The sequence below is a fragment of the Pseudorasbora parva genome, chromosome 4 (assembly GCF_024679245.1).
Source record: "Pseudorasbora parva isolate DD20220531a chromosome 4, ASM2467924v1, whole genome shotgun sequence".
NCBI lineage: Eukaryota > Metazoa > Chordata > Actinopteri > Cypriniformes > Gobionidae > Pseudorasbora > Pseudorasbora parva.
In genome coordinates this window covers 50,356,568-50,383,293 of record NC_090175.1, presented here as the reverse complement: position 1 = coordinate 50,383,293, position 26,726 = coordinate 50,356,568, and the positions used below count along the sequence as shown (strand labels likewise).

The following is a 26,726-nucleotide window of genomic DNA, read 5'->3' as shown; positions in this document are numbered from 1 at the left end:
GAGCATGCACTGGTTCTCTGTTAGTGTGTGACATCAAATCATCAACTCATATCAATTGAAAACGAAGCTAAATATATAAATATAAAACACTGCATTGAATGCACTGTAAAAAAAAAAAAAAAAGGATAGTTCCAACGCTATCTCACGACCAATATGTATGTATTTTACGAGGTGACTAATGAAGAGTGAGGTTGTACAAAATACGCACATACGATTTGTCTAAACCCCCATGACGGTTAGGTTTAGGGGAGGAGTTAGGGCTAGGTAATTCGGATGAATTAGCCACTTCGTAAGATATGTACAAATTGCCGTAAGTGGGTTTTTTTTTTTTTTTTTTTTTTCTGCTATGGATATCATTGGCCGTCTACTGTCTGGTTACCAACATTCTTCAAAATATTTTCTCTTGTATTCAACTGAAAGAAAGAAAGAAAAACTCATAAAGAAAGGGGTGGGGAGGTGAACTATCCATTTAAACAAAAAAATTATGATATTACTCCGAGAAAGACAGAAAAACATATTGTGATTGTTCTCCTAAATTTTGATTCATTGCCACCGTCGCCTTTAGCTTTTGGCTTGCTTAGTTGGGGACACTAAATGCTGATCTGCCTGCATTCACACCACGTGAGAATTAAACTGAGCTGGATGATGACATCACTGTTTTCTCCATTGTTTTCCTGTCACCACTCAAAGCTGCTTTGAAACAATCTGTATTGTAAAAATCTCTGTATAAATAAGTGACTTGACTAAATGTATGACCATTTGTTTTAGCTGTTACACAATGATATTTTAGTAAACAACAGATTTGACATTCATGTGTTATTTAACCTAAAAGCATGTAGTATGTGGACACATGCCAAGTTTTCACTGCATGGGAGAATATTAAGCCAAATGATGCAAGTCTTTCTCAGAACTAACTTCACTTCTCTGAGCCATTTTTGCAATGACATTTAATCAGCTGGTGTCATATTTAGTTTAGTGGATGAAGTCAGTTCACACAAGTGTAACCGTAGTTGTAAGTCATCACATTAACTATTAACTTTATCCACTAGTGTTTGACAACTACAATGTCCAGGTTTTGTCTAATTCACATACTATTTCTAGAGAAAAGTAATACAGTGTATAGGGTGCAAAGTGCAGTTATCAGTACCACTCTTAATATTGTTTTTGCAGATGAGACATGTTCCTGGATTAACATATTTTTTTAAAGCTACACTAACTTTAAGGGCACCTATTTAAAACAAAGGCGTAGTTTTATGACGCCAGGTTTGAGTGCAGAATCTTGGGACGTGGTTTTCACCTCACAGCCAGTGGAAAAGAATAGGGATAGGACTCTGGCAGAAATTATGTTCATGGATGTGATTATTAATGTAACTGTAGTATGAAGCAGAGCAGGACTGAGTGTTGTGGAGCTGAGCAAGGCCGCTGGAGCGATTGTTGTGCAACAACCGGCTCGTGAGCAGCGGGACTTTTATTATGACGGGACACAGTCGGCGGCGCCATTTCCACTTTTCCGGTCATGAGTATGAGGTAACGCAGCTCTGTTTATCATATTAGACACATTTGAGTGTTTAAAAATGATATGACGTTAAGCTCAATTTATACTTCTGGGTCGAGGGTATGCTGTAGCTACACCGTAGGCTGTGTTGTGCGCGTACCCTACAACGTACCCTGATGCGCACCTCTCCAAAAATGTAACAACGTGTCAATTCTACACAGACCACAAGCGCCGTGATTGGTGTGACAGAACCCCGCCCTCAGGTCTATAAATAAATAAGTAAATCTGCGATAGGAGTGTGTCCAGAAATGATTCATCCTATATATAACACAATATTTTGTAGGGCGGAGATTCTTTATGTTAGGGAATAAATACATAGATCTGCTGTGTATAGCTTATTTATTTTCTCATTAAAACCAAAGATGTTAATCAGTGATTGTATATCAAGAAGACACATCACAATGGGTGCATTTCGTTTTGTGATTTCAACGGAATAGTCTCCGCAACAGCAATCGATAGCACTAGTCAGTGCACGAGCCACCTGAAAACAGTGGCCACGAGCACTGCATGATTTCACAAACGCATTCAGTGTCAGATCGCCTCTCATGTTACTAATCAACTAGAGATTTGCTTCATTTGTATTACATAGAACTCCGGCAGAGTCCTGCAACGGGTCGGGTACCCGCGGGTATCCGCGGGTACCCGCATAAAAGTGGCTAAAACGGGTGGATTATGACATTTATAAAATTCACGGGCGGGGATGCGGGCGGATAATTAACTCTGTGCGGGCGGGTAGTAGCGCGGATGGGCGGATGAAAAATATGTGCAATATTTCTGTGGCAAAGTGAACGCGAGAGCGAGAGAGAGAGAGACCAGGGCGTGATTGTGAATGAGCGTCACCTGCGAGCCACACCGGTCTCGAGTCCTCTGAGGGAGCTCGGAAGCATATAAGGACGAGAGATCGCCAGACCTGGATTTGACGTTGAGTTGTGTTTACGTTTTATTATGCGTGTGCGCATGGGAGATGTCCATGAAGGGCTACTCACGTTACTTTCGTTTTGTTTGGTTAAGTCTTTTAAATGTTCGCTGGTTCCCAGCTCCTTCTTCCCCCATCCAACATTTTGTAGGCTATTACAATTTCTATGTCCAAATTACCATTACACATACACGCAACAATGATATACCATTTGACCCATCACGTCACCACCACTGCGACATTGAAACTTTAGTTGATACCTCTCGTAGCGCAGAAGGAGCGAGCGTTGCAGGAGTAGCAATGGATGAAGTAAAAGTAAAGCTGGTGAGTGGAGTAGCTATATGAAATTGTTGACAATGAGTCTTTAAAGGCACTTTTGCCTGTTTCATTAGCCCATTCATGACGCTGTTGATGTTGAGAGAGGTGTAGGATAAAAAAATTAAGCATTTTAATTTGAATGTTTTAGCGTGTGTGATTTATCGCGGGCACGGGTCGGGTAACGGGCCAAATATTAACGGGTCTGGGCGGGTACGGATTTAATTTTGAAATTTTCACGGGTCACGGGTCGGATCTGGTGCTAAACCTTGCGGGTACGGGCGGGGGCGGGTCTCCAAAAATGGACCCGTGCAGGACTCTGAACTTCGGTGCAAGAAAAGCCGCTATCTGCTGCCATCATTGCTGATACTTCGGGTGCATGCTATGACAGTGTAAACAAGTCACTTCTTCTCCAGCTTTTGCCTTGAAACTGGGGGTTACCATCAACAGGCATGTGGCCACTGCCCACTAGTGGCCACTGCATGTGTAATTGCATATTGACGCGGACAACAGTATAAATAAAAACCAACGCGTAACTTGCGGCGTAGAGGATACGGTGTAGGTCCAATGCAGAAGTATAAATCAGCCGTTACTCTGTGTGTTCGCTCGGCGGCTGCTGGGACAATTGTTACACACTGCAGTAAGAGTAAAGCGTTTCTGCAAAATAATAAAACGGGAAACTGAGGGTAACGCAGATATGGCGCAATTAACAGGCGATGCCCTCACACGTCCCGGTTCCTTGGTTAAAATACTAATTTTATCATGATTACAAATAGTTTGAAACATTTGGGGTATTTTAAGAACTCAACTGAACAAAATATATAACACTGGCCTAGTGGTTTTTGGATATTTTACTGCAAAAATCCTACATAGTGCACCTTTAAGTCCTATCGCTACCCCTAAACCTAACCTTGCCCAAAAACTTATCAGAGGGGAAAGACCGGTGAATAACACTGATGTTGAATCACCTAACCCTGGTTGTAAGCCTAAACTTGACCTAAACTATAAATTTGTCCCTCAGACCTCGGTTCATTGGATTGTTGACCCAGGATCATGTTGTATTTGGTGAAGTCACATTCACTTTCTGAACACAACCAGGGTTTACCTTGAATGTTGGTTTCACTTTCAAGTATTGGAAGGTCTCAAACAACACATCTATCAAAAAACTGCTCATATTATTCGTAATTACATTATAAAAATAATTAATTTGTTTTCTACTACAAGAAAACAAATACTGCTGTTTTTAACAAAAATTAATTGTTATATTTTGAGAGAGAAATGTGGTCAAAGTGCATGTTCATTCATGCTGTGGAAACAGCCTCTGAGGAGTGTTTTTTCTGGCTTGCCATATAACCATAAGTGGCCGAGACCACCATATGCAAGTTATAAATATCAACACTGTAATCAAAAGCCTTCCTGAGTCGCCTTCAGTGCATGCACAGAGCCCATAACAGGTGACATCGGTATCATCCCTGGCTAGGGATACAAAATATGCCGAAACCATGTAAATAAAGACATAATGCGTAAAAATTAAAATGCTGACCAAAGCCAAGGGGTCTTACAGGCAGCCTGGAGCATAATCTAAAAATACCACCACACACTGGAGAAAGCAGCAGCCTTCCTTCTAGCTTGACCTAAGAAAGTTACAGAAGTTCCACAGCGTCACAAGATCCGCCCCGTGACATCATTAGCATAGCATAAATAAGAAGGAGCTCGACCATGGCTCAGGACCACTCTCCTGGGACTCCGGCTTCTTGACTTCTGCCCCTCTGCTCCTGCACCCCAAAACTACATCATGGTGTGTACTTGGATTACGCTTGCTATTTTATCGTACCTTTTTCATGCTCGTCTGGCTCAAAAACTGGCAATAAGCCTACTGACATCAAGTAGGACACCTTTCTTCGATTTTCAAATTGACTGGGGCAAGACACTTTATGGTATCATAAAGAACCCCAATCTGTTTGTCAGTGTTAAAGAGAAAAACATGCAGCTGATTTATCCCTTGCTGGATATATGTGCACGTTTGAAGCAGTACAAAGAGGGCTTATGTTTCCAAATGTCTTTTAAAATAATTCCTTAGTTCAGACTAGTGTGTATTGTGAGATGTCGGCAGGTTTGCCAAAGGGACTGATGCATTGTTATCTTTCTGGCAGGCTGGAGAATTCTCTGCTGACCAGATTGAGGGTGAGTCTTCAAACATTGGAGTTTATTATGATGGGGAAATGGCTTTATGACTATTATAGTTGACCAACAATGTACCCCTCCTCTTTGTTATAATGTAATAGGAATGTTAGAAATGTATAATGTCATGAATTCAGGATGAAAGACATTTATTCCTTATTAGAGTAGGTGATTACTTTGGGAATACTATACTAATATAAAACTGCTGTAATACTGTACGAAAAATGGTAACATTTTACAATAAGGTTTCATTTGTTAACATTAGATTAGTAATCTCAACATTTACTAATACATGATTAAAATTAAAAGTTGTATCTGTTGATGACCTAACAAAGAACAGTTTTATTTGTATTAATTAATGTTAACAAAGATGAACAAGTACTGCAACTAATGTACTGCTCATTGTTGGGTAATATTAGTTAATACATTAACTAACCTTAACTAATGGGGCATAATGGAGTTAACCAATTAACGCTTATTATTATTACTACTACTACTACAACTACTACTTGTTGTTGTTACTGTTTATTTAGTAATTTATTTAAATGAGTTTATATTGCATTATGAAATACAGACTGCATGGAAATCCTTTTTCAGTGTCTTTTTCTCGATTAATGTTACATCAAAATATTGTTGCAATCTGTATTCTGATCTCCCACTTTGACTGTAAAAAGTAGAAACCTGCACTTGTCACCTTTTTTTAACCTAATTTAATCCATAAAAATTAGTTTTGCTCGTATAAATGTATGTATTTAGGTGATTTAGTGATGCTAAATAATATGTTGCCATCAAAACCTGCTTTTTAAGCAAAAAGCAGGTTGACTGATAAATTGAGTAATCAGTGTGTAGAGTAGGAAATATTTGCCATGCCATGTTGCAAAGTAGCCTGATCAAGAGCATACATCTACTTATCCACAGTAAGAATTCATAGGCACCTAACCCCTCAGGCAGCTCACAGCCTGATGTTACTCATTTAGGTGCAGAAAGTATGTGGTTGGTTGTGGGTGTAGGTTACGTTCCTGTCAGCATTCTTGCATTTGACTTGGGTCCGTCGAAGAGCGCCATATCCATGTAAGGCAAGGGCTACTTTCTCTGAGGGTATCGCCTGTCACGTCACGCAATAAGTGCCACCTTCATCCAACGCCGGGGCACAGCTGTTAGAGCACAGAAGTCTTAGGATGCTATTTTTCTGTCAGCGGATCGCTTTCAACTTAGTCTCCCTCACGGCCCATGGAAATGCAGTTGCCTAAGCTCTTTTTAATTTTGCTTCCTTCCTTCCTTCTCTGCTGTGTGTACAGTTGGCAGAGAGGAATGTGTAGGAGGCAATGTTGGGACGTGAAGTTTCCTTGACCTTGCCTGTTTTGAAAGCAATAAAATAGATAGATAGATAGATAGATAGATAGATAGATAGATAGATAGATAGATAGATAGATAGATAGATAGATAGATAGATAGATAGATAGATAGATAGATAGATAGATAGATAGATAGATAGATAGATAGATAGATAGATAGATAGATAGATAGATAGATAGATAGATAGATAGATGGATACACTGTAAAAAATTATTTAGAAAAAAGTTACCTGGTTGCCTTATTTTTGAGTTCACTGAAATTAAAAATTTGAGTTAATACAATGAACATTTTTTGAGATTCAACAACCTTTATTAAAATAATATTAAAAGATTTTGTAAGCATATTGGGTAATTGTGTGTGTTTTATTTTTGATGGCGCAGTGAAACATGCCAAATAGTGCTATTTTCATGATTTATCAAATTTTTTATGTGGTTCAGATACAATAATATTTTGAGTTTCTATTTATTAAACAAATTTCCTTCGTTGTATAAACTCAAAAAAGTTATAACCTGGTTGCCTTAAAATTTTAAGTTAAACCAACCGTTTTGTTTTTACAGTGTAGGATAGGAGATTTAAATTACTGTTACCAGATAACTGAAAAAGTCCCTTGTGTCCTTCTGTTACAGACTTCAAAGAGGCTTTTGGCCTCTTCGACAGAGTTGGTGACAGCAAGGTTGCCTACAACCAGGTTGCCGACATCATGCGCGCCCTGGGTCAGAACCCCACCAACAAGGACGTGAAGAAAATCCTGGGTGACCCATCCCCTGACGGTATATAATACTATATATATCTATATTATATAATATATAATACTAGCTTAAAACGAATGGACACAATTTGAAATGCTTTACAAACCCTCACTGATTTGTGTGTGGAACCGTGTGCACACAGATTATGCCAACAAAAGACTTGACTTTGAAGCTTTCCTGCCCATGCTGAAGACTGTTGACGCCATCCAGAAGGGTACCGTTGATGACTACGTTGAGGGTCTTCGCGTCTTTGACAAAGAGGGCAACGGCACAGTGATGGGCGCTGAGCTGCGTATTGTGTTGTCAACACTGGGTGAGTGAAAATGAAATGATTATGTAGTCAACACAATGAGTTAAAAGAAAATGCCATCATATACTCTGCTTATAAAAAAAGTTAAGCAGCACTGTGATCAGAGGTAATACCATGGTATTTTATTATATACACTACTTTTCAAAAGATTTGAGTCAGTAAAACTTTTAAAAGATCTTTTTAAACGAAGCCTCCTGTGCTCACCAAGGCTGCATTGTTTTAATCAAAAATACGGTAAAATATTGTTATAATTCAAAATAGTTTTACTTTAATATGTTAACACCATTTTACATTATCCTTGTTACACGTTACATGAAGTTACTATAGTAATAACTATAAAGGATGTATAATTACATACTAAACAAACCTACTCCTAACCATAAACTTAGATTAATTATTATTACTCAGAACTTAAATGTAAAACAAGGACACCTTAAAATAAAGTGTAACTTGATATATATTAAGATGTAATTACATCCTGTGATGACTAAGCCATCTCTCCAGTCTATATTATTGTCATATGATCCTTCAGAAATCATTCTTATATGCTGAATTGGATCTTAAGAAACATTTTTATTATTATCAATGTTGAACAAAGTTGTGACGCTTCATATTTTTTTGTGAAAAGGAGATTAATTTTTTGGATTGTTTAATGAACAAAGAGTTCAAAAGAACAGCATTTATTTGAACTAGAGATATTTTGTCACATAAAAATGTCTTTTTTTTTCATCAAATGAATGTGGCCTTGCTAAATAAAAGCATTAAAACATTCCTAATAAATCCCAATTTTTTAAAATGGGAATATATCATGATATTGAAGTTCATGTTGCATGGTATTTAAATGTCTAAGGTACTTCCAAAACATAGTACCAGTTTTCTATTGATTGACAAACAAATATGGCTATGAATTAAATTAATTTGATTAAAAGTACTAAATTATTACCATATGTATATACCATTGTGATCTAAGGTACTCCAAAATGTCCAAAAACCATAATAATATATTTATTTATTTATTTATATATTTGTCTTAACCAATAACTTTCCTGGCACCAACAGGAGAGAAGATGTCCGAGCCCGAGATTGACTCTCTCATGCAGGGACAGGAGGATGAGAACGGCAGTGTCCACTATGAGGGTATGTGTTTGGAAAATCCCTTCTGATCTAACCTTTCACTCTTAAATATGAAGGCTCTTTGTTGGAATCTATTGTTCCATGAAGAGCCTTTAACATCCATTGAACCTTTCCATTGCACAAAAGGTTTTATAGATTTTTAAAAATTATCTTAATACTAAGAAAAATGATGGTTCTTTGAAGAAAAGTTCAATCAAAGGTTCTTCATGGAACCAAAAAATTTTTTTCAATGACATCAAAGCGAAAACCTGCTTTTGAACCTATATTTTTAAGAGTGTTGTAACTTGTTTTAGGACACACTGCATAACAGCGACTGTACTGACAGTCTTTCGGCACTAATTGGAATGATATAATAAGCTCACCTGTCACTGTATCATTACGACCATTATTTTTAGAATCCACCTCAGGCCTTGTATGGCGAGCCAGAGGGGATGTTCTTTTCTTATGCATGTCTGCTTCTCCTCTTACAGCTTTCGTCAAGCACATCATGTCCGTGTAAGAGGCTGTCCGTTGAGGGAGTGGTGAAGAAGGCTGAAATATCTGCAGACCCCATGGTGTCAGGACATCCATTCTGTTTTGAAGACCAATCAATAAAAAGGACTATGGGATGTCACTTCTAAACCATTCTGTTTTTTTGTTTTTTTTCCTAAACATTTTTTTTTCTCACCTCTCGCCCACCTTTTTGGAAGTAACATCGTCATGCAGTTGACCCTCCTTGCCTTCTTGTTCCGCCCGGGGCGGCTGTCCACAGTGGGATGGAGACCGGGGAAGAAGGAAAAGGCCACTCATGAAGTGAGGGTTGGTTTCCTCTTTCTCCACCCATCCAGGGTTACAACAGCACCGCCAGCTGTGTGTTAAAGGCACATGACATTGCTGTGGTCAGGCTGCTAATATTCCCCATCCCAATTTTCACACAGTCATTTCACAATAAACCTTTTTTCCAAAAGTACACAGAGTTCTTCCTTTGTATGCTAACTGAACCGATCACAATGTGAAAGACAAATGTATGTTAAAGTTCTACCTAAGAGACGCTTATACGGGCGATGCAAGTTTAAATTTGGCTTGCATCATTTGCAGATCCCAAATAAAAAAATAAAAATAAAAATGCTGATGCATGTGTATCTTTAAAAAATAATTGCTTAGTTTATGTTGGAGGTGAAAATCATCCATGCTGGATAGTCTTTCTGAAACTCTATAGAACTTGTGTAAGGCCAGATTTTGGGGGAAATGCATGACAAGTAATGTGAGTTACATAATCAGATTACTTTTTACTTTACTAACTAGTAAAGTAATGCATTACTTTTAAATGTACAACAAAAGCTGAGTAACTTTTTCAAATGCAAGTTACTTTGTTTTCCCATTTACTGGCAGCTCTCCTGTCCTCGTGTTGAGAGAAATCAGAAGTAAGTCCAGAGGCGTGTGCACATTGTAAACATGGTGGTTATTGTAGTTCTACTCACTTGCACAAAAACAGATTCAGTGTTCCTCAAAATGAATTTGTGAAATGCAAAAATATTATGCAAACCTGCATGGTTTGTTTGAGTTGCACCCTTTACTGTACAGGTGTGAATTTGCATTTCCTTAAGGCTTATTCATTCCACTTTTGGTGCGAAAGGGCCTTTACATTATTATAATCATTGTTAAGGAAAAAATCAAAAAAACAAGCAAGCTTTTTCTCAATGTGAGAAAAAGTAACGCAAAAGTAACACAACACTACTTTTCAGTAACTAAATGTGTTACTTTTTTAGGGACTAATGCAATATAGTAATGCATTACTTGTAACACTGTGTAAGAAAAGTATAGCAACACATAGAGGAATAAATCTGGACATTAATATGTAGTATCTGTATTCATATGCAAGAAAATCCTTTGCTTTGCCTCATGCAGTTCTTTGTCTCTACGTTGTGCATAATAAATAATAATAATAATTATTATTATTATAATAAATTAGCCCTTGCTTAATGTGAATTTGTTTACATTTACTAATAGGCTACATTATCAAAAGCTGTTATCTGTATATTTAATGGCTCTAAGCTAACATAAAAGTAACAATGAACAGTATAATTTGTATTAACTAACATTATCAAAATTAGGAATAAATAATGTAACAAATGGATTGTTCATTGTTAGTTAGGATTAGTTAATGAGAGCTGTGCTGTTGCCACAATTAATTTACACTGAATTTAATTCTGTTCAAACTATATGCACCTTTTAATTTAATATTTGACTGGTGACGTAGGCCCTACTTGTAACAAGACCAACAATAGCCACTTGCAAAACGCTGAGCAAACATCATTAAAAATATAGACATAGGCCTATACAATTCTATATATATATAACTTTTTTAATGGTGTTTACAGTGACGTTGTCATCATAGTTACAGAACACTATTTCTACACCAGAACACATTAAATCAAAAAGTAGACAAAAGCAAGGTATTATTGATTCTGGATATGATACCATCCATGGTAATCCTACAGTGTTATATAAATTACCTTGAATATCATCTAAATACCGTGTGATATGAATGGTAACATTTCTCACTTGGCGCATGTGCTTCTCTCACTTGATTTCCAGGACGCTGTCAGATTATTATACGGGGTCGTTTGCTCACTCTCTACGCTAGATGGCGTGCTTTATAAGCGGAAGAGCAAGAGCAGTACAGAGAAGTGTTTGTTCTTTTCTTGTTGCGATTGCTAAGGTATTTTGTCCTATCCGGTAGCCGTACGTGCTGAAAGCAGACTCATACGATGGCGAATGTGAAGTGCTGCAGCGAAGGCCCCTCTAAAGAAGGAGGTGAAACTGCCAAAACTGTTTTTATTTTGCTATTAATATACACATGAAAGTCTTCGACAATATTTGTAGTACTTGCATTTTTGGATGTAGGCATAAAATAAAGTTATAGCCTTAGATTTGGACTTTCTTGTTAACTAATTTTAGCAAGCTAGCTAAGTTAGCTGGTAACGAGCTGTGTTTTCAGATGCGTAATATTTGACTGTAATGTTTGATACACCATTACAATACTACATGCGTAACTAATTTTATCTCCAGCTGAACTTACCCAGTGAACCTTTGTTCCACACTAACACGAGCTCAAAAATTACCGTGGGTTTTTGTATTTGTACCATAGTAGTACCATACATAATTTGTGGAAGTACATTTGACTACCACGGGAATACTATGGTATACATGCTTTTTATCTACTTAGCATCTTATACTGTCATTGTATTCTTGGAAATGCCTTGACGTAATGTTACATATGATAATTATATGTTGTAGTGATACTTCCATGTTAATGCCATAGGTGATATGGTAATAATTATTATGGTAAATATCAAATTACAATGGTATTACTTTCTGATGATACCATATCTGTACTGTGGTTCTGCCATAGTATTTTTTTTAACTAGACAATTTCAACATCACTTTTATTTATTTTTTGCTGAAAGCAGTCAGTTGGTTTTTTGTGGTACTACTGTTGTATCTGTCTGTAAGTTAAGACTATTTAAATATAATTAGTGTTAATCAAATGATTCAAACTAATCAATTAGATTTTAGGCTCAACAGCATCTCTCTGAGCAGGTCCTCCTGGCATCCCTCATCTTTCAGGTAACTGTAGCTCACCTTTGGTCTCCAAGGCAACAGTCGCTCACCTTGGTAAGTTGTTTCGCCTCCAGCAGGACCAGAAGAGAAGGGAAGCAGTGTGAAAACTAAGACTGTCTCTTCCAGCACGGCATCAGGGGACAGTCTGCGAAAGCGGCCTGCTCATGAGATCGACTCAGATGATGAGGCTAAAAGCAAGCCAGCTCCCCCTAAAATGTTTAAATCGGGGTTTAACATGACTGCAAAGAAGCCTACATCCATCTCTATCAAGCTTGGAGCAAGTGTATGTACATGTTGTTCTACATACATCTGTATAGATACAAATTATTATAATTTTTTTTAATTTTCAACATTTAAAAATTGTTTTATTCCTCCTATTTTAGAAACCTAAAGAACCCACACCTGCCTTACCTGCCAAGAAAGCTGGACTTGCATCTGTTTTTAACGAGGATGATGATGTACGTATCATTCTGTAATTTAATATTAATGCTGTATGTGTGAAGTCATGTTGTAATTGGTGTGCTGTGATCATTTCATTTTCTTACATTTACCTTATTGACAAAGTATTAATATTTAACTTAATATTATTAAGTATGTGCATAATTAGGCAAGTTGATATTTAATATTTTTTCAACCAAATTTGACTATTTCCAAGCCACTTCGGTCTTAATAACTATTAATTTTGAATATAATACAAAGTTAACTTCTCAGCCTGTTTTTTTTGTGTGACCCTGCCATCCAATGATCATGCCTTAAGTTTAAATTTATGCCTTAAAGGGATAGTTCACCCTGAAATTAAATCAGTCATCTTTTACTCACCCTGCTTTTGATTCCGTACCCTATGTCCTTCTATCCCTTTCGGATTTCAAAAGCAGTAATTTTAAAAATAGTTCTGCACACGCTCCTTCTATTATGGCAGTGGATGGCAACCATGGTAAAACAATACAAAAATTATACAAAAGTATGACGCAATGATACAGTGAGATGCCCGCCATATATGTAAAGTGTCCAGGAGGCATGCAAGAAATAAACTATTATTCAGTCAAAAAACTGAGCTCAGCCGTTACTCTGTGCATGTTCCTGTAATGACTAATACGAACCGTCAGCATGTGGTTCATTCTCACGCACTGTTGTTATGACAACCGGTACACAATATTCACTTCAGGAGGTTTTATTATTAGTATTGTATTATTTCTTATCATTTACCTTATAGAAAAGATGAGTGCCATTTTGTTTCTTTCTAGCCTGATTTCTCAAAATGTTGCATGGGTGTTTATCAAGCTCCTACCTCACGCTCTCTCTTGAAGCCAATACGGCAGTAATGTAAACTGCAATTCATCGACTAACCACTAGAGGCAGTCTCCAGAAGGGAACAGAATCTTATTGAGCCCCATTTTAAAATGGCCAACTTTACAGCAGAAAAAAAACATGTTTACAGCCTGGTAAAAATTGTGATTTTGGCCTTCATGACAACTGTGAGGGGGGTGAATCTTTTTATATCTCATTCGTTTACGTTATTTAAAGCCTTAAAGTTCTGCATAATTAAGGGCGAGGTTACTTTGAGTGACAGGTGGATAGCCTTTTATCCGCCATCTATAGTTATTGCGTCACATAAGCTCCGCCCACATCCCGCCTTTTTGCCCATTTTCTGTTATCCGGGAGTGACACGCGATGACTCGCTCACAAGATGGCAAAGCCCAGCTCGGCTCTACTTTAAGCTTCAGGACGGCTTATCGGAATCCTATGGGTGACGTCACGGACACTACGTCCATATTTTTTAACAGTCTATGGTGTTTATCTTGGTTGTTGTGACAACAGTGCGTTAGAATGAACCGCATGCAGATGATTCGTACTAGTCATTACAGGAACGCGCACAGAGTAACGGCTGAGCTCAGTGTTTAGACTGTATAAAAGTTAATTTTTTGCAAAATCTTTTAGTATGCCTCTTGGACACTTTCCATATATGGCGGGCGTCTCACTGTATAATTGCATCATACTTTTGTATAATTTTTGTGTTGTTTTACCATGGTCGCTATCCACTGCTGTAATAGAAAGTCATTTTAAAATGACTGCTTTTGAGATCCGAAAGGGATAGAAGGACAAAGGGCACTGAATCAACAGCGGGGTGAGTAAAAGACGGCTTTGATTTAATTTCAGGGTGAACTATCCCTTTAATATAGACATTTAATAATTTATTTTTTCAGTGTGAGTTAAATCTCTTTTGGCCCATTTTATATGTATAAGAGAACCAAATTAATAACTATGCACATCTAAATAAAAGGCATTTTTGGACGGCGCTGGATCCTCTCTATAATTGTCTTCAGGACATCAAACAGTGGCTTTCCCAGAATTTCCTTCATTTAAATGAAGAAAAGACTGAGTACATCCTGTTCAGCCCGGATTCATCCAGCAGTGCTTTTACCTTTGGACCTACGACACCTCAGTTTGCTCCGTCTGTACGTAACCTGGGCGTTATTTTGGACAAAAACATGCAGTATGATAAACAGATTGGTGCAGTAGTGAAGGCAAGTTTTTACCAGCTAAGACTTCTTAGTAAGGTCAAATATTTTTTGTCCAGAGCCGACCTTGAAAAAGCAATTCATGCCTTCATCAGCTCGAGGATCGACTACTGTAATGCCCTCTACACTGGACTAAATACATCTCTTATCAGTCGCCTTCAACTGGTACAAAACGCTGCCGCACGTCTTCTCTCTAACACATCTAAACGGTCACACATCACCCCTGTCCTCCGCTCGCTTCACTGGCTCCCAGTGCAGTTTAGGGTGGAGTATAAAATCCTATTGTTTGTGTTTAAGGCCATCCATGGTTTGGCCCCAGTATACCTCACTGAACTAGTAAAAATATATCAGCCAGCCAGGACACTCCGTTCCTCTGATCAAATTTCTCTGGTTACCACAACATACAGGTATAAAAAGTTTGGAGGCCGGTCATTTAGTGTTCTAGGACCTAAGTTGTGGAATGCACTCCCTGTGCACCTTCGAAACATCACGGTGCTGAGTATTTTCAAAGCACATCTGAAAACACACTTTTTTAATCAAGCTTTTGACGTTTAGTCTTGTTCTTGTTTGTTTGTATTTGTCTTTATGTTGTTGTTTGATGTTTGTTCTGGAAAGCGCCTTGTGCACCTTTTGGCTGCTGTAAGGCGCTATATAAATAAATTATTGATTGATTGATTGATTTTTCTCTTTCATCCCTCGTTAACAATTATATATCACTTAATTTCAATTATATATCACATATAATCATTTTAAGATTGATGTGGTTTGGAATTGGTCAAATGTGCTTGGGGAAAACAATATGATCAGAAAACAGACCTAATAATTTTGCATGCACTGTAAAATGAAATGCTTTATGTGTTTCCTAACCTTGTTTTATTTTATATTTCAGAGCGAGCCTGAAGAAATGCCACCTGAGGCAAAGATGAGGATGAAGAATATTGGCAGGTTGGATATAATTTTAATTCAGTTAAGATTTAGTACTATACAGCACTGTTGACAGCCTCCTCACAAGCTGTTGATTTTCAGAGAAACGCCCACATCAGCTGGACCCAATTCCTTCAACAAAGGAAAGCAGGGATTCTCAGACCATCAGAAACTTTGGGAGAGGAAGCTCAAAGCCCAGACAGACCAGTAGTGTCTGGCTTCTTTCAATAGCATAGCTTGCTTTTTGGCACGGAAATGTTTGTCCTATTGTCTCTGTTTGACGAACATTGTACAAATGTATATATGTAATGAATGTTTATGCTATTAAGCATCTTTTTATTTTAGCCATTTTTTTTAACCACACTGGTTAAAAATGCAAACCAGAACAGAGAAAATGAGCATCATCTTTATTGCTGTAATGGTATGTGCCACACCGACCCCTGTTATCATTTGCCTATAGTTTAGTTATCCAGAGAAGAAATGTAGTGGTCTGGTCTTAGGATTGTTTAATTCATAGTTATGAAAGAAGACTGTAGTTTATAAAATCAGTAATAAATGAGAGACGTGGTGTGACTGAACAGCTTGCTTTATTTGTGTGTGTGTGTGTGTGTGTGTGTGTGTGTGTGTGTGTGTATAAAATCTCTGTGCTAATCATGTTTTGAAAGCACAACCGAACTTGGTTCATTCAAATCAGTTGTAAAAATTGTCATCTCGCTCTTTTAATTTCATGTGCATTTATGGAACACAAAAGATATATATATACAGTCTTGTTCAAAATAATAGCAGTACAATGTGACTAACCAGAATAATCAAGGTTTTTCGTATATCTTTTTATTGCTACGTGGCAAACAAGTTACCAGTAGGTTCAGTAGATTCTCAGAAAACAAATGAGACCCAGCATTCATGATATGCACGCTCTTAAGCCTGTGCAATTGGGCAATTAGTTGAAAGGGGTGTGTTCAAAAAAATAGCAGTGTGGCATTCAATCACTGAGGTCATCAATTTTGTGAAGAAACAGGTGTGAATCAGATGGCCCCTATTTAAGGATGAAGCCAACACTTGTTGAACATGCATTTGAAAGCTGAGGAAAATGGGTCGTTCAAGACATTGTTCAGAAGAACAGCGTACTTTGATTAAAAAGTTGATTAGAGAGGGGAAAACCTATAAAGAGGTGCAAAAAATGATAGGCTGTTCAGCTAAAATGATCTCCAATGCCTTAAAATGGAGAGCAAAACCAGAGAGACGTGGAAGAAAACGGAAGACAACCATCAAAATGGATAGAAGAATAACCAGAATGGCAAAGGCTCAGCCAATGATCACCTCCAGGATGATCAAAGACAGTCTGGAGTTACCTGTAAGTACTGTGACAGTTAGAAGACGTCTGTGTGAAGCTAATCTATTTTCAAGAATCCCCCGCAAAGTCCCTCTGTTAAAAAAAAAGGCATGTGCAGAAGAGGTTACAATTTGCCAAAGAACACATCAACTGGCCTATTTTGAACAAGACTGTATATATGTATATATACAGGTCCTTCTAAAAACATTAGCATATTGTGATAAAGTTAATTATTTTCCAGAATGTGATGATAAAAATTCAACTTTCATATATTTTAGGTTCATTGCACACCAACTGAAATATGTCAGGTCTTTTATTGTTTTAATACTGATGATTTTGGCATACAGCTCATGAAAACCCAAAATTCATCTCAAAAAATTACCATATTTCATCCAACCAATAAAAGAAAAGTTTTTTAATACAAAAAAAGTCAACCTTCAAAAAATTGTTCAGTTATGCACTCAAGGTAAGGAATCCTTTTGCAGAAATGACTGCTTCAATGCGGCGTGGCATGGAGGCGATCAGCCTGTGGCACTACTGAGGTGTTATGGAGGCCCAGGTTGCTTCGATAGCGGCCATAAGCTCATCCAGAGTGTTGGGTCTTGCGTCTCTCAACTTTCTCTTCACAATATCCCACAGATTCTCTATGGGGTTCAGGTCAGGAGAGTTGGCAGGCCAATTGAGCACGGTAATACATTGTCTGTAAACCATTTACCAGTGGTTTTGGCACTGTGAGCAGGTGCCAGGTCGTGCTGAAAAACCAAATCTTCATCTCCATAAAGCTTTTCAGCAGATGGAAGCATGAAGTGCTCCAAAATCTCCTGATAGCTAGCTGCATTGACCCTGCCCTTGATAAAACAGTGGACAAACACCAGCAGCTGACATGGCACCCCAGACCATCACTGACTGTGGGTACTTGACACTGGACTTCAGGCAATTTGGCATTTCCTTCTCCCCAGTCTTCCTCCAGACTCTGGCACCTTGATTTCCAAATGACATGCAAAATTTGTTATTTCCCGAATGCTTGGAAGTCAGCAGTAATAACACCGATTTTAAAGAATGGTGATCCTACTAATGTAACCAATTACAGACCTATTAGTATTCTTCCAGTAATTTCCAAAGTGATTGAAAAGGTAATTTGTAGCCAGTTAATAGAGTTTTTAAATCTTGGTTCTTTTCCTCTACATCCAATGCAGTTTGGATTTAGGGCACGTCATTCCACAGAGACGGCAAACTTACTTTGTTGAACAAATTAAATCCAGTCTTGATGGAGGAGGTGTTGTTGGTGCTGTCTTCCTTGATTTTAAGAAGGCTTTTGACACTGTAAATCATAATGTACTTTTATCTAAATTGTCAAAGCTTAATTTTTCTATTAATACATTAACATGGATGGAATCATATCTAAACACAAGGAAACAATGTACAAGAATTAATGATATATGCTCATCGTTTTTTGACTGCACTATTGGAGTCCCACAGGGATCTATTCTTGGACCAGTTTTATTTAGTTTATATATTAATGATCTACCCACTGTGTGTCCAGAGGTCCAATTTCAGATGTATGCAGATGATACAGTAATTTATACCCATGCTAAAACAAAAGAGCAAGCTGTTATCAAACTGACTGCTTCACTGGACAAAACCTCAGATTGGTTAAATCACTCTTGTCTTACTCTTAATGTGAGTAAAACAGTGGCAATGTATTTCTCTATCAAAAGAAATGATAAGCATCAACCAGATATTTTAATTAAAGGTGAAGCAATAAATATTGTAGAGTATTTTAAATACCTGGGTATGATTATAGATTCAAATTTAAATTTCAAGAAACATGTGAAAAAGGTTTCTAGATGTGTTAGAGCAAGCTTAATGGTTTTCCGGAATATTAGACATCAGTTACCTGTGGCTGCGGCTAAGCTTTTTATGCATACAATGATTTTTCCACATTTGTCGTATTGTGCTACAAGCTGGTCTCAAGCAAATGTAAGAACATTGAAGCCATTATATTATCTCTATAAGCAAACTGTCAAAGTTTTAGACAAAAAATCAAGGAGCTATCATCACTGCATTATCATCAGAAATTATAAATTATTGACGTTTGATAGTTTTTTATTCTTTGCAGATATGTGTTTGATGTACAAGTTAATTCATGATCTTGCTCCACCACCTCTTAAACAGTGTATTACTTTCTGTAAAGACAACTCTAGGGAAACCAGGGCATCTACTAGAGGCGATTGTTCAGTTAAATTCAAAAAAACTGTATTTGGACAATCTGCATTCTCATATAGAGCAGCAGAAAGATGGAATGCATTGCCTGTTCATATTAGAGATTATACATCATTTAGTATTTTTAAAACGGAACTTAAATTATGGTGTAAGAAAAATCAGTTATGTGATCATTAATTATTTTTATTATTGCATATATGTATGTATGTGTATATGTATGTATATGTGTATGTATGTGTATATATGTATATGTGTGTGTATATATGTATATATATAATATTATTATTATTGTTTATTTTTTTATTTGTTTATTTTTTTTATTATTATTTATTTTTATATGAATTTCTATCTGATTCAATATTTCTGATATTATGTTTTTTTTTTTGTTTGTTTGTTTTTTTCCCTTCTTCTTTCTTTCTTGGATTGTTATTGAATGCTGTAATTGTATTGAACATCATCCTGCCCAGGGACCGCAGATGCAAACTAGCTATTTTAGCTAACTCTGGCACAACATTTGTCCCTGTTAAATAAATAAATAAAATAAACGAAACTCATTTCCTTTCATCCGAAAAAAAGTACTTTGGACCACTAAACAGTCCAGTGCTGCTTCTCTGTAGCCCAAAAGTGTCTTGACCTGGGGAATGTGGCACCTGTAGCCCTTTTCCTGCACACGCCTGTGCACGGTGGCTCTGGATGTTTCTACTCCAGACTCAGTCCACTGCTTCCCAAGGTCCCCCAAGGTCTGGAATCGGTCCTTCTCCACAATCTTCCTCAGGGTCCGGTCACCTCTTCTCGTTGTGCAGCGTTTTTTGCCACACTTTTTCCTTCCCACAGACTTCCTACTGAGGTGCCTTGATACAGCACTCTGGGAACAGCCTATTCGTTCAGAAGTTTATTTCTGTGTCTTACCCTCTCGCTTGAGAGTGTCAATGATGGCCTTCTGGACAGCAGTCAGGTCGGCAGTCTTACCCATGATTGCGGTTTTGAGTAATGAACCAGGCTGGGAGTTTTTAAAAGCCTCAGGAATCTTTTGCAGCTGTTTAGAGTTAATTAGTTGATTCAGATGATTAGGTTAATAGCTTGTTTAGAGAACCTTTTAATGATATGCTAATTCTTTGAGATAGGAATTTTGGGTTTTCATGAGCTGTATGCCACAATCATCAGTATTAAAACAATAAAAGACCTGAAATATTTCAGTTGGAGAGCCATGAAACTAATATATATGAAAGTTAAATTTTTATCATTACATTATGGAAAATAATGAACTTTATCACAATATGCTAATTTTTTTAGAAGGACCTGTATGTGTGTGTATGTGTATATGTGTGTATATGTATGTATGTATATACAGTCCCTGACAAAAGTCTTGTCGCTTGTGTACAAATTGACCTAATGTGCCGCTGAAATATATTTCTAATCAAGATTTTTTTTACAAGAAATGGCTCATTTTAATCCCACCAGCTTTTGTGATAATGTTTCAGTGAAAAACTAAACTTTCAAAAAGTATTCTAATATTCACAGCTTGGTAAAGCCCATTGAGTCCATTTTTGCTAAGACATAAGTGTTGTCACCTTGTCATATGAGCTTCACCTGTGACTAATAATGGATCAATTAGGTCTCAAGTGTGTATAAAAAGAACCCCAGTAAGCTAGACCTTCACATCAACTGCAACTAGACCTCTGCAAACATGCCTAAGATTCACCCAGAGACTAAAGTTTTGATTATCAAGAGGCTGAAGACCAGATCCACTGCTGATGTGGCAGACACCTTCAATGTGTCTCAGCGTCAAGTACAGAGGATAAAAAAAAAAGATTTGAAGAGACTGGAGACGTTTTTGACAAGCCCAGGTCAGGCAGACCCCGCAAGACAACTGCTCGAGAGGACCGTTTGTTGGCTCGAAAATCCAAGGCCAGCCCATTTTCCACTGCAGCAGAGCTCCACGAGACCTGGTCACCTGAAGTCCCTGTGTCAACCAGAACAGTTTGTCGGATTCTGTCTCGAAATGGCCTCCATGGTCGAATCAGTGCCCAGAAGCCAGCACTAAACAAAAGACAATTGAAAAACCGTTTGGCATTTGCCAAGGCCCACAGCCTGCTAAAAGGATGGACGCAGGAAAAGTGGTAGAAGGTGGATTTTTCAGAATCTTCTGTTGAATTATACCGCAGTCGCCGCAAATATTGCAGGAGACCTACTGGTGCCAGAATGGATCCGAGATTCACCCAGAAAACAGTGAAGTTTGGTGGTGGAAAAATCATGGTCTGGGGTTACATCCAGTATGGGGGTGTGCGAGAGATCTGCAGGGTGGAAGGCAACACCAAAAGGAATGGATGGAAAACAAGATGGCGGCAGGCAGGTGTGGAGTGTTAATCACGCTACTCCTCTTCTCACTATTTTATACGTTTTTATGGCATTTTAATGAGGTGGACAATATTAATGTTGCTTTTAATATTGAAATTAAGCAACTTTGATGTGGATGTAAGCATCTCGGTTTTGGAAAGAATGTTATCTATTCGCTGATTTTTCGTCCATGGATTACATGTTCAAAGAAACAAAGACGCGGCCAAAGACGCGGCCATAAAAGAGATTTAAGTGACTTATTAATCATATTAATGTGTCTACTTGTGTCGGGAGACGTTCATCAATGTCCTGGGCCTGGTTCATGCAATGGTGGAGTTTGTCCAACTTTTGCCGCTGATGGCCGTCGGCATTTGGGTGCGGAGCAATGTCGGCGATTGGAAATTGGTGTCGAATGGAGCCTGATGGCGGATCAGTGGAGCGATTTACGTCCTTGTAATGAAACAAGAGACTTATGTCAAAAGGACTTTGGTGTGTCGGATATGTTTTCTATGACGGAGAATGGAGGCAGGATGCTGAGGACTCGGTCAAGTAAATCTACTGTGAATGATGAACAGTTTCTTCCAAACTTATCAAAGTTCAAAATCAGCGATCTTCAGTCTATTGGGTCAATGAAAGGTCTGCACATGGTTCATCTCAATGTCAGGAGTTTGCTTCCAAAGATAAGTGAACTTCGTTACTTATGTCATGAATCTAATGTGGCGTTGTTCAGCTGTAGCGAAACATGGCTTGATGACTCAATACTGGACGCAGAGATTCATATAGACAATTATTGCTTACTGAGAAAAGATCGAAATCGAAAAGGAGGTGGTGTATGTGCATACATAAGGTCAGATTTAATGTTTAAAGAGAGAAAAGACTTTGTAAATACTGCAGTCGAGGCGGTTTGGCTGGAGGTTCTGCTGCCAAAGAGTAAACCGATTTTGGTTGGTATTTGCTATCGTCCTCCTGATCAAAGTGACTTTTATGAGAATCTTGAAGGGATTTTAAATGTGTCTAATTATGTTTTAGGTCAAGAGTTAATCATTTTGGGTGACTTAAATACTGACATGCTGAAGAAGGATTTGTCAATGTTTAAATATTTTAGTTCATTTTGTAAGTCTTATGCATTGAAACAAGTGATTGTTGATCCTACTAGAATTACTCCCAAAAGTAGAACAATTATTGATTGTATATTTGTGTCAGACAATTGCAAGATTTTTAGAAGTGGTGTTTTGGAGGCTGGATTAAGTGATCATAATATGGTTTATGTAATTAGGAAATTAAAGAAAGAGGCCATAAGGCAACATAATACTTTAAAAATTAGATCGCTTAAAAGGTATAGTCCACAAATATTTGTTGAAGAACTTATGAAGATAAATTGGATCGAGGAGGTGGATATAGCTTGGGACAAGTTTAAGAATAATTTCTTGCAAGTTTTGAACAAAGTTGCGCCTTTCAAGGAGGTAAGAATTAAACAAAGAACAGAACCGTGGATGACGGATAGTCTTTTGAAGGATATTAAGGAACGCAATGATAGTTTAAGAGCATTTAGAAAGAATGGAAATAATGATGATTATGAAAATTTTAAACACAAAAGAAATGAGATAAGATGTAAGATTAAAGATGCAAAAAATACTTTTTTTGCGTATAAGATTAGTGAGGTAAAGCAGGATTCTCAAAAGTTATGGTGAGTTTTAAATGATTTAGGATGTCGAAAAAGAGCTAAAAGTAAAGGTTCCAGAATCAGTCTTAAAGTTAATGATCAATTATTGACAGACCAGAAAGAAGTAGCCAATTGTTTTAATAGATTCTTTACTACTGTTGCTGAAAATTTGTTAAAGGAGTTACCAGTTCAGACCGGTTTTTATAATGACAAATTAGTTAAGGACTATTATGCCAACTGTGGTGTCACTTTAGGAGGTTTTTCATTTAATAAGGTAAATGAGACTACAGTTTATAAGAAATTAACAGATTTGAAATGCAATAAAGCGACAGGTTTAGATAATATTCCAGTAAGGTTTATTAAAGATTCAGCTTATTTTATAACCCCTATGGTTACTCACATTTTAAATCTCTCTATAGGCAAATCTAATGTACCTGATGAATTAAAACAAGCAAGAGTTTTCCCCCTTTATAAAAAAGGGAGTAGGTTTGAGTGTAACAATTATAGGCCAGTGTCTATTTTATCTTCCTTGTCCAAGGTGTTTGAAAAGATTTTATTTGAACAAATTGTAGAATATATTTCCAAATTTAATATTTTGTATGAACTTCAGTCTGGCTTTAGGAAGATGCACTCTACTGAGACAACAATTTTGTATTTGACAGATTTTATTAAGAAACAATTGGATAAAGGTAAATTAAGTGGGATGGTATTGTTAGATTTACAGAAAGCCTTTGACACAGTTGACCATAATATTTTGTTATTAAAATTAAATGCTATGGGTTTTGACACTAAAGCATGTAAATGGATTAACTCATATCTTTCAAATAGGTGTCAAATGGTAGATTTAAATGGAGTGTTTTCAGATAATTTGCCCATCTCTTGTGGAGTACCACAAGGTAGTGTATTGGGACCCTTACTTTTTTTACTATATATAAATGATCTAAAAATGGCCTGTTCTAGCCACCTTCTATTATATGCTGATGATGCAGCAATAATTGCCACTGATGAGAAGAAGGAAATAATAGAAAGTGAATTAAGTAAAGTGATCGAGGAAGTATCCAATTGGTTTTTTCAAAATAAGCTGTTTTTACATTTAGGTAAAACAGAAGCTATTTTATTTGGTTCTGCGGCTAAATTGAGAAAATGTTCCAAATTAGAAGTGTGGGTTGGAGATTTTATGATTAATGCTAAGCAAGAAGTGAAATATTTAGGATGTACTTTAGATAATAAACTGACTGGGGATAGTATGGCTGTTCAAGTGCATTCTAACGTTTGTAAACGAATTAAATTCTTAGCGAGACAGGCTGCTTACCTAGATACACAAACCTTAAAAATGTTAGCTGGTGCATTAGTACAAACACATTTTGATTATGCAGCAAATTTTTGGTATAGTGGCTCTACTAAAAAAAATGAAAATTAAATTACAGACTGCTCAGAACAAATTGTGTAGAATTATTTTAGGTCTTCATCCACTAATGCATTTAAATATGAATCATTTTAAGGAAATAGGGTTTTTAAAAGGGGACCAGAGGATAATTTTTCTTAAGCTAATGATGGTGTATAAAATATTACAGAGAAATGTTCCTAAGTATTTGTGTGACTACTATGTTTTCATAAGAGATGTTCATTGTTTTTCTACAAGGTCAAGGATTAATAATATATATGTGTGTCGGTATAAGGGTATAAATGGGAAGAATTCGTTTTTATATTCCAGTGCAGTTGCTTGGAATAATTTGCCCGATTGCGTAAAACAAATTCAAGAAGAAGGTACTTTTAGAAGTAAAGTTAAAAAATGTCTTTTTAATGATGTTTGAGGTATTATATGTGTATGTGGTTGTGTGTTGTGTTGATCTCATTCCCATTATGAACTGCTCGTCTATTTTGAACTCTGAGGACCACAATGGAAATAAGCCTATGGCTTTTTTGTGTATCTTATCCTCGACAGTTTTGTTTTTTAAATGTATGAAATGGTCTTTTTGGGCCTGACTGTACTTGTTTTAAATTTAATTGTTAAATAAATCAAATAAAAAAAAATAGTCTAAAATACCAAGAAATCTTAGCTACCTCTTATATTCCCAACCATAAAAGAGGCCAAATTCTGCAGCAGGGCGGTGCTCCATCGCATACTTCCATCTCCACATGAAAGTTCCTCAAGGCGAAGAAGATCAAGATGCTCCAGGATTGGCCAGCCCAGTCACCAGACATGAACATCATTGAGCATATGTGGGGTAGGATGAAAGAGGACGCATGGAAGACGAAACCAAAGAATATTGATGAACTCTGGGAGGCATGCAAGACTGCTTTCTTAGCTATTCCTGATGACTTCATCAATAAATTGTATGAATCCTTGCCAAACCACATGGATGCAGTGCTTCAAGCTCATGGAAGTCATACAAGATATTAAATTTGAATCTCACAGCACCACAACTTAATTTGCTGACATATTTTTGTATTTGCAGTAAATTTGTTCAATTTCTGTATTGGCGACAAAACTTATGTCTTGCCAAAATTTGACCTTTCCGTCTTGATTAAATGATAAATATTTTTTCTGTGAACATTATTTATTTCAGTGCATTAAACATCCTTTGGGAGGGTTTTAGCTTTTCATATGAGCTATTTCTAACATCAATTAATTAATTAAAAGTCAGGTTACTATCAGGTATTTCTAGAAAATAGATAAGCGACAAGACTTTTGTCAGGGACTGTATATATATATATATATATATATATATATATATATATATATATATATATATATATATATATATATATATATATATATATATATATATATATATATATATATATATATATATATATATATATATAATATTCCCCTTTGTAAACAGAGGAAAACTATCTGAACCTTTAAAATATGTCAAATGTATAAAATGCATTAAATTGTGTCTAGTACCAAAAACTGTATTAACTATTTTATATCAGCCCACTAGGCAGATGTTGGGAGCCTGGGAAGAACAGAAAGTTGGCAATGAACTCATGATAAAATTATTTTATTGAATGATCTTAGTTATGTCTGTCCAGTTAAACTTTATCTGACCAGCACAAATCCATCAAGTATAATTATACCACAAGCAATAACAATGCAAAATCTCTTGGTTAATGTAATGAGTTTACAATTTGTTTGTATGGTTATTGTGAATGATTCATTCGATTAAAGATAACCATAAAATGAACTAATCAATGTAAAAGAAAACCACACATGTATTTAGCTCAAATCTAAACAGGTTACTTGCTACAAAGAATTCTTAGATCCTTCAGATTAAAACCTCATAATATAATAAAATGACAATCAATGTAATGAGTATATAGGTAAATGGTTTAAATGATTGTTATAAGTGATTATATAGTGTATATTAAATGATTGTTATAAGTGATAATATAGTAAATTGATTAAGTTATAGATGAGTTAGTGTATATTAAAGGAAGAAAATAAAACATTACAAATGTATGGATGCTCTCTTCAAGTTAAGCACACAAAGTTTGCTTCAAAGAATTATTAGATCCTTCACATTTCATAATAAAGAGCACTAATTAAATTTCTAAAATAGAAACCAAAAATATCTGCCTATAAGTTTTTTTGCTGTGCT

The 26,726-nt window shown here is 36.6% G+C and overlaps 2 protein-coding genes across 8 annotated transcripts; both read left to right on the top strand.

Moving 5' to 3' along the window:
* Positions 1–4,480: 4,480 nt before the first annotated feature.
* On the top strand, positions 4,481–9,465 carry mylz3 (myosin, light polypeptide 3, skeletal muscle). Its single transcript, XM_067442179.1, has 6 exons — positions 4,481–4,584; positions 4,940–4,970; positions 6,950–7,093; positions 7,215–7,385; positions 8,442–8,519; positions 8,987–9,465. Exons 1-6 carry the CDS (start codon positions 4,582–4,584, stop codon positions 9,013–9,015), a joined length of 456 nt encoding a protein of 151 aa, XP_067298280.1. The 5' UTR covers positions 4,481–4,581; the 3' UTR covers positions 9,016–9,465.
* A 1,701-nt stretch (positions 9,466–11,166) lies between these two features.
* Positions 11,167–16,140, top strand: pcnp (PEST proteolytic signal containing nuclear protein). Of its 7 annotated transcripts, none has more exons than XM_067442178.1 (6): positions 11,245–11,312; positions 12,099–12,173; positions 12,246–12,402; positions 12,503–12,577; positions 15,528–15,583; positions 15,665–16,140. In XM_067442178.1, the coding sequence occupies exons 3-6, from the start codon at positions 12,334–12,336 to the stop codon at positions 15,771–15,773; spliced, it is 309 nt and encodes a 102-aa protein (XP_067298279.1). In that variant the 5' UTR covers positions 11,245–11,312; positions 12,099–12,173; positions 12,246–12,333; the 3' UTR covers positions 15,774–16,140. The 7 variants fall into 7 exon arrangements, with proteins under 7 accessions (XP_067298275.1, XP_067298276.1, XP_067298277.1 ...); XM_067442173.1 differs by having other exon boundaries at positions 11,252–11,312; positions 12,099–12,125; positions 12,197–12,402; XM_067442172.1 differs by having other exon boundaries at positions 11,252–11,312; positions 12,099–12,125; positions 12,194–12,402.
* Positions 16,141–26,726: the final 10,586 nt, after the last annotated feature.

Coding starts and splice junctions, on each gene's coding strand:
- mylz3 (XM_067442179.1), top strand. Junction 7,094..7,214: donor GGGTGACCCATCCCCTGACG/GTATATAATACT, acceptor GTGTGCACACAG/ATTATGCCAACAAAAGACTT. Junction 7,386..8,441: donor TATTGTGTTGTCAACACTGG/GTGAGTGAAAAT, acceptor TGGCACCAACAG/GAGAGAAGATGTCCGAGCCC.
- pcnp (XM_067442172.1), top strand. CDS start 11,267: ATGGCGAATGTGAAGTGCTGCAGCGAAGGCCCCTCTAAAGAAGGAG. Junction 12,403..12,502: donor CTATCAAGCTTGGAGCAAGT/GTATGTACATGT, acceptor CTCCTATTTTAG/AAACCTAAAGAACCCACACC. Junction 15,584..15,664: donor AGGATGAAGAATATTGGCAG/GTTGGATATAAT, acceptor GTTGATTTTCAG/AGAAACGCCCACATCAGCTG.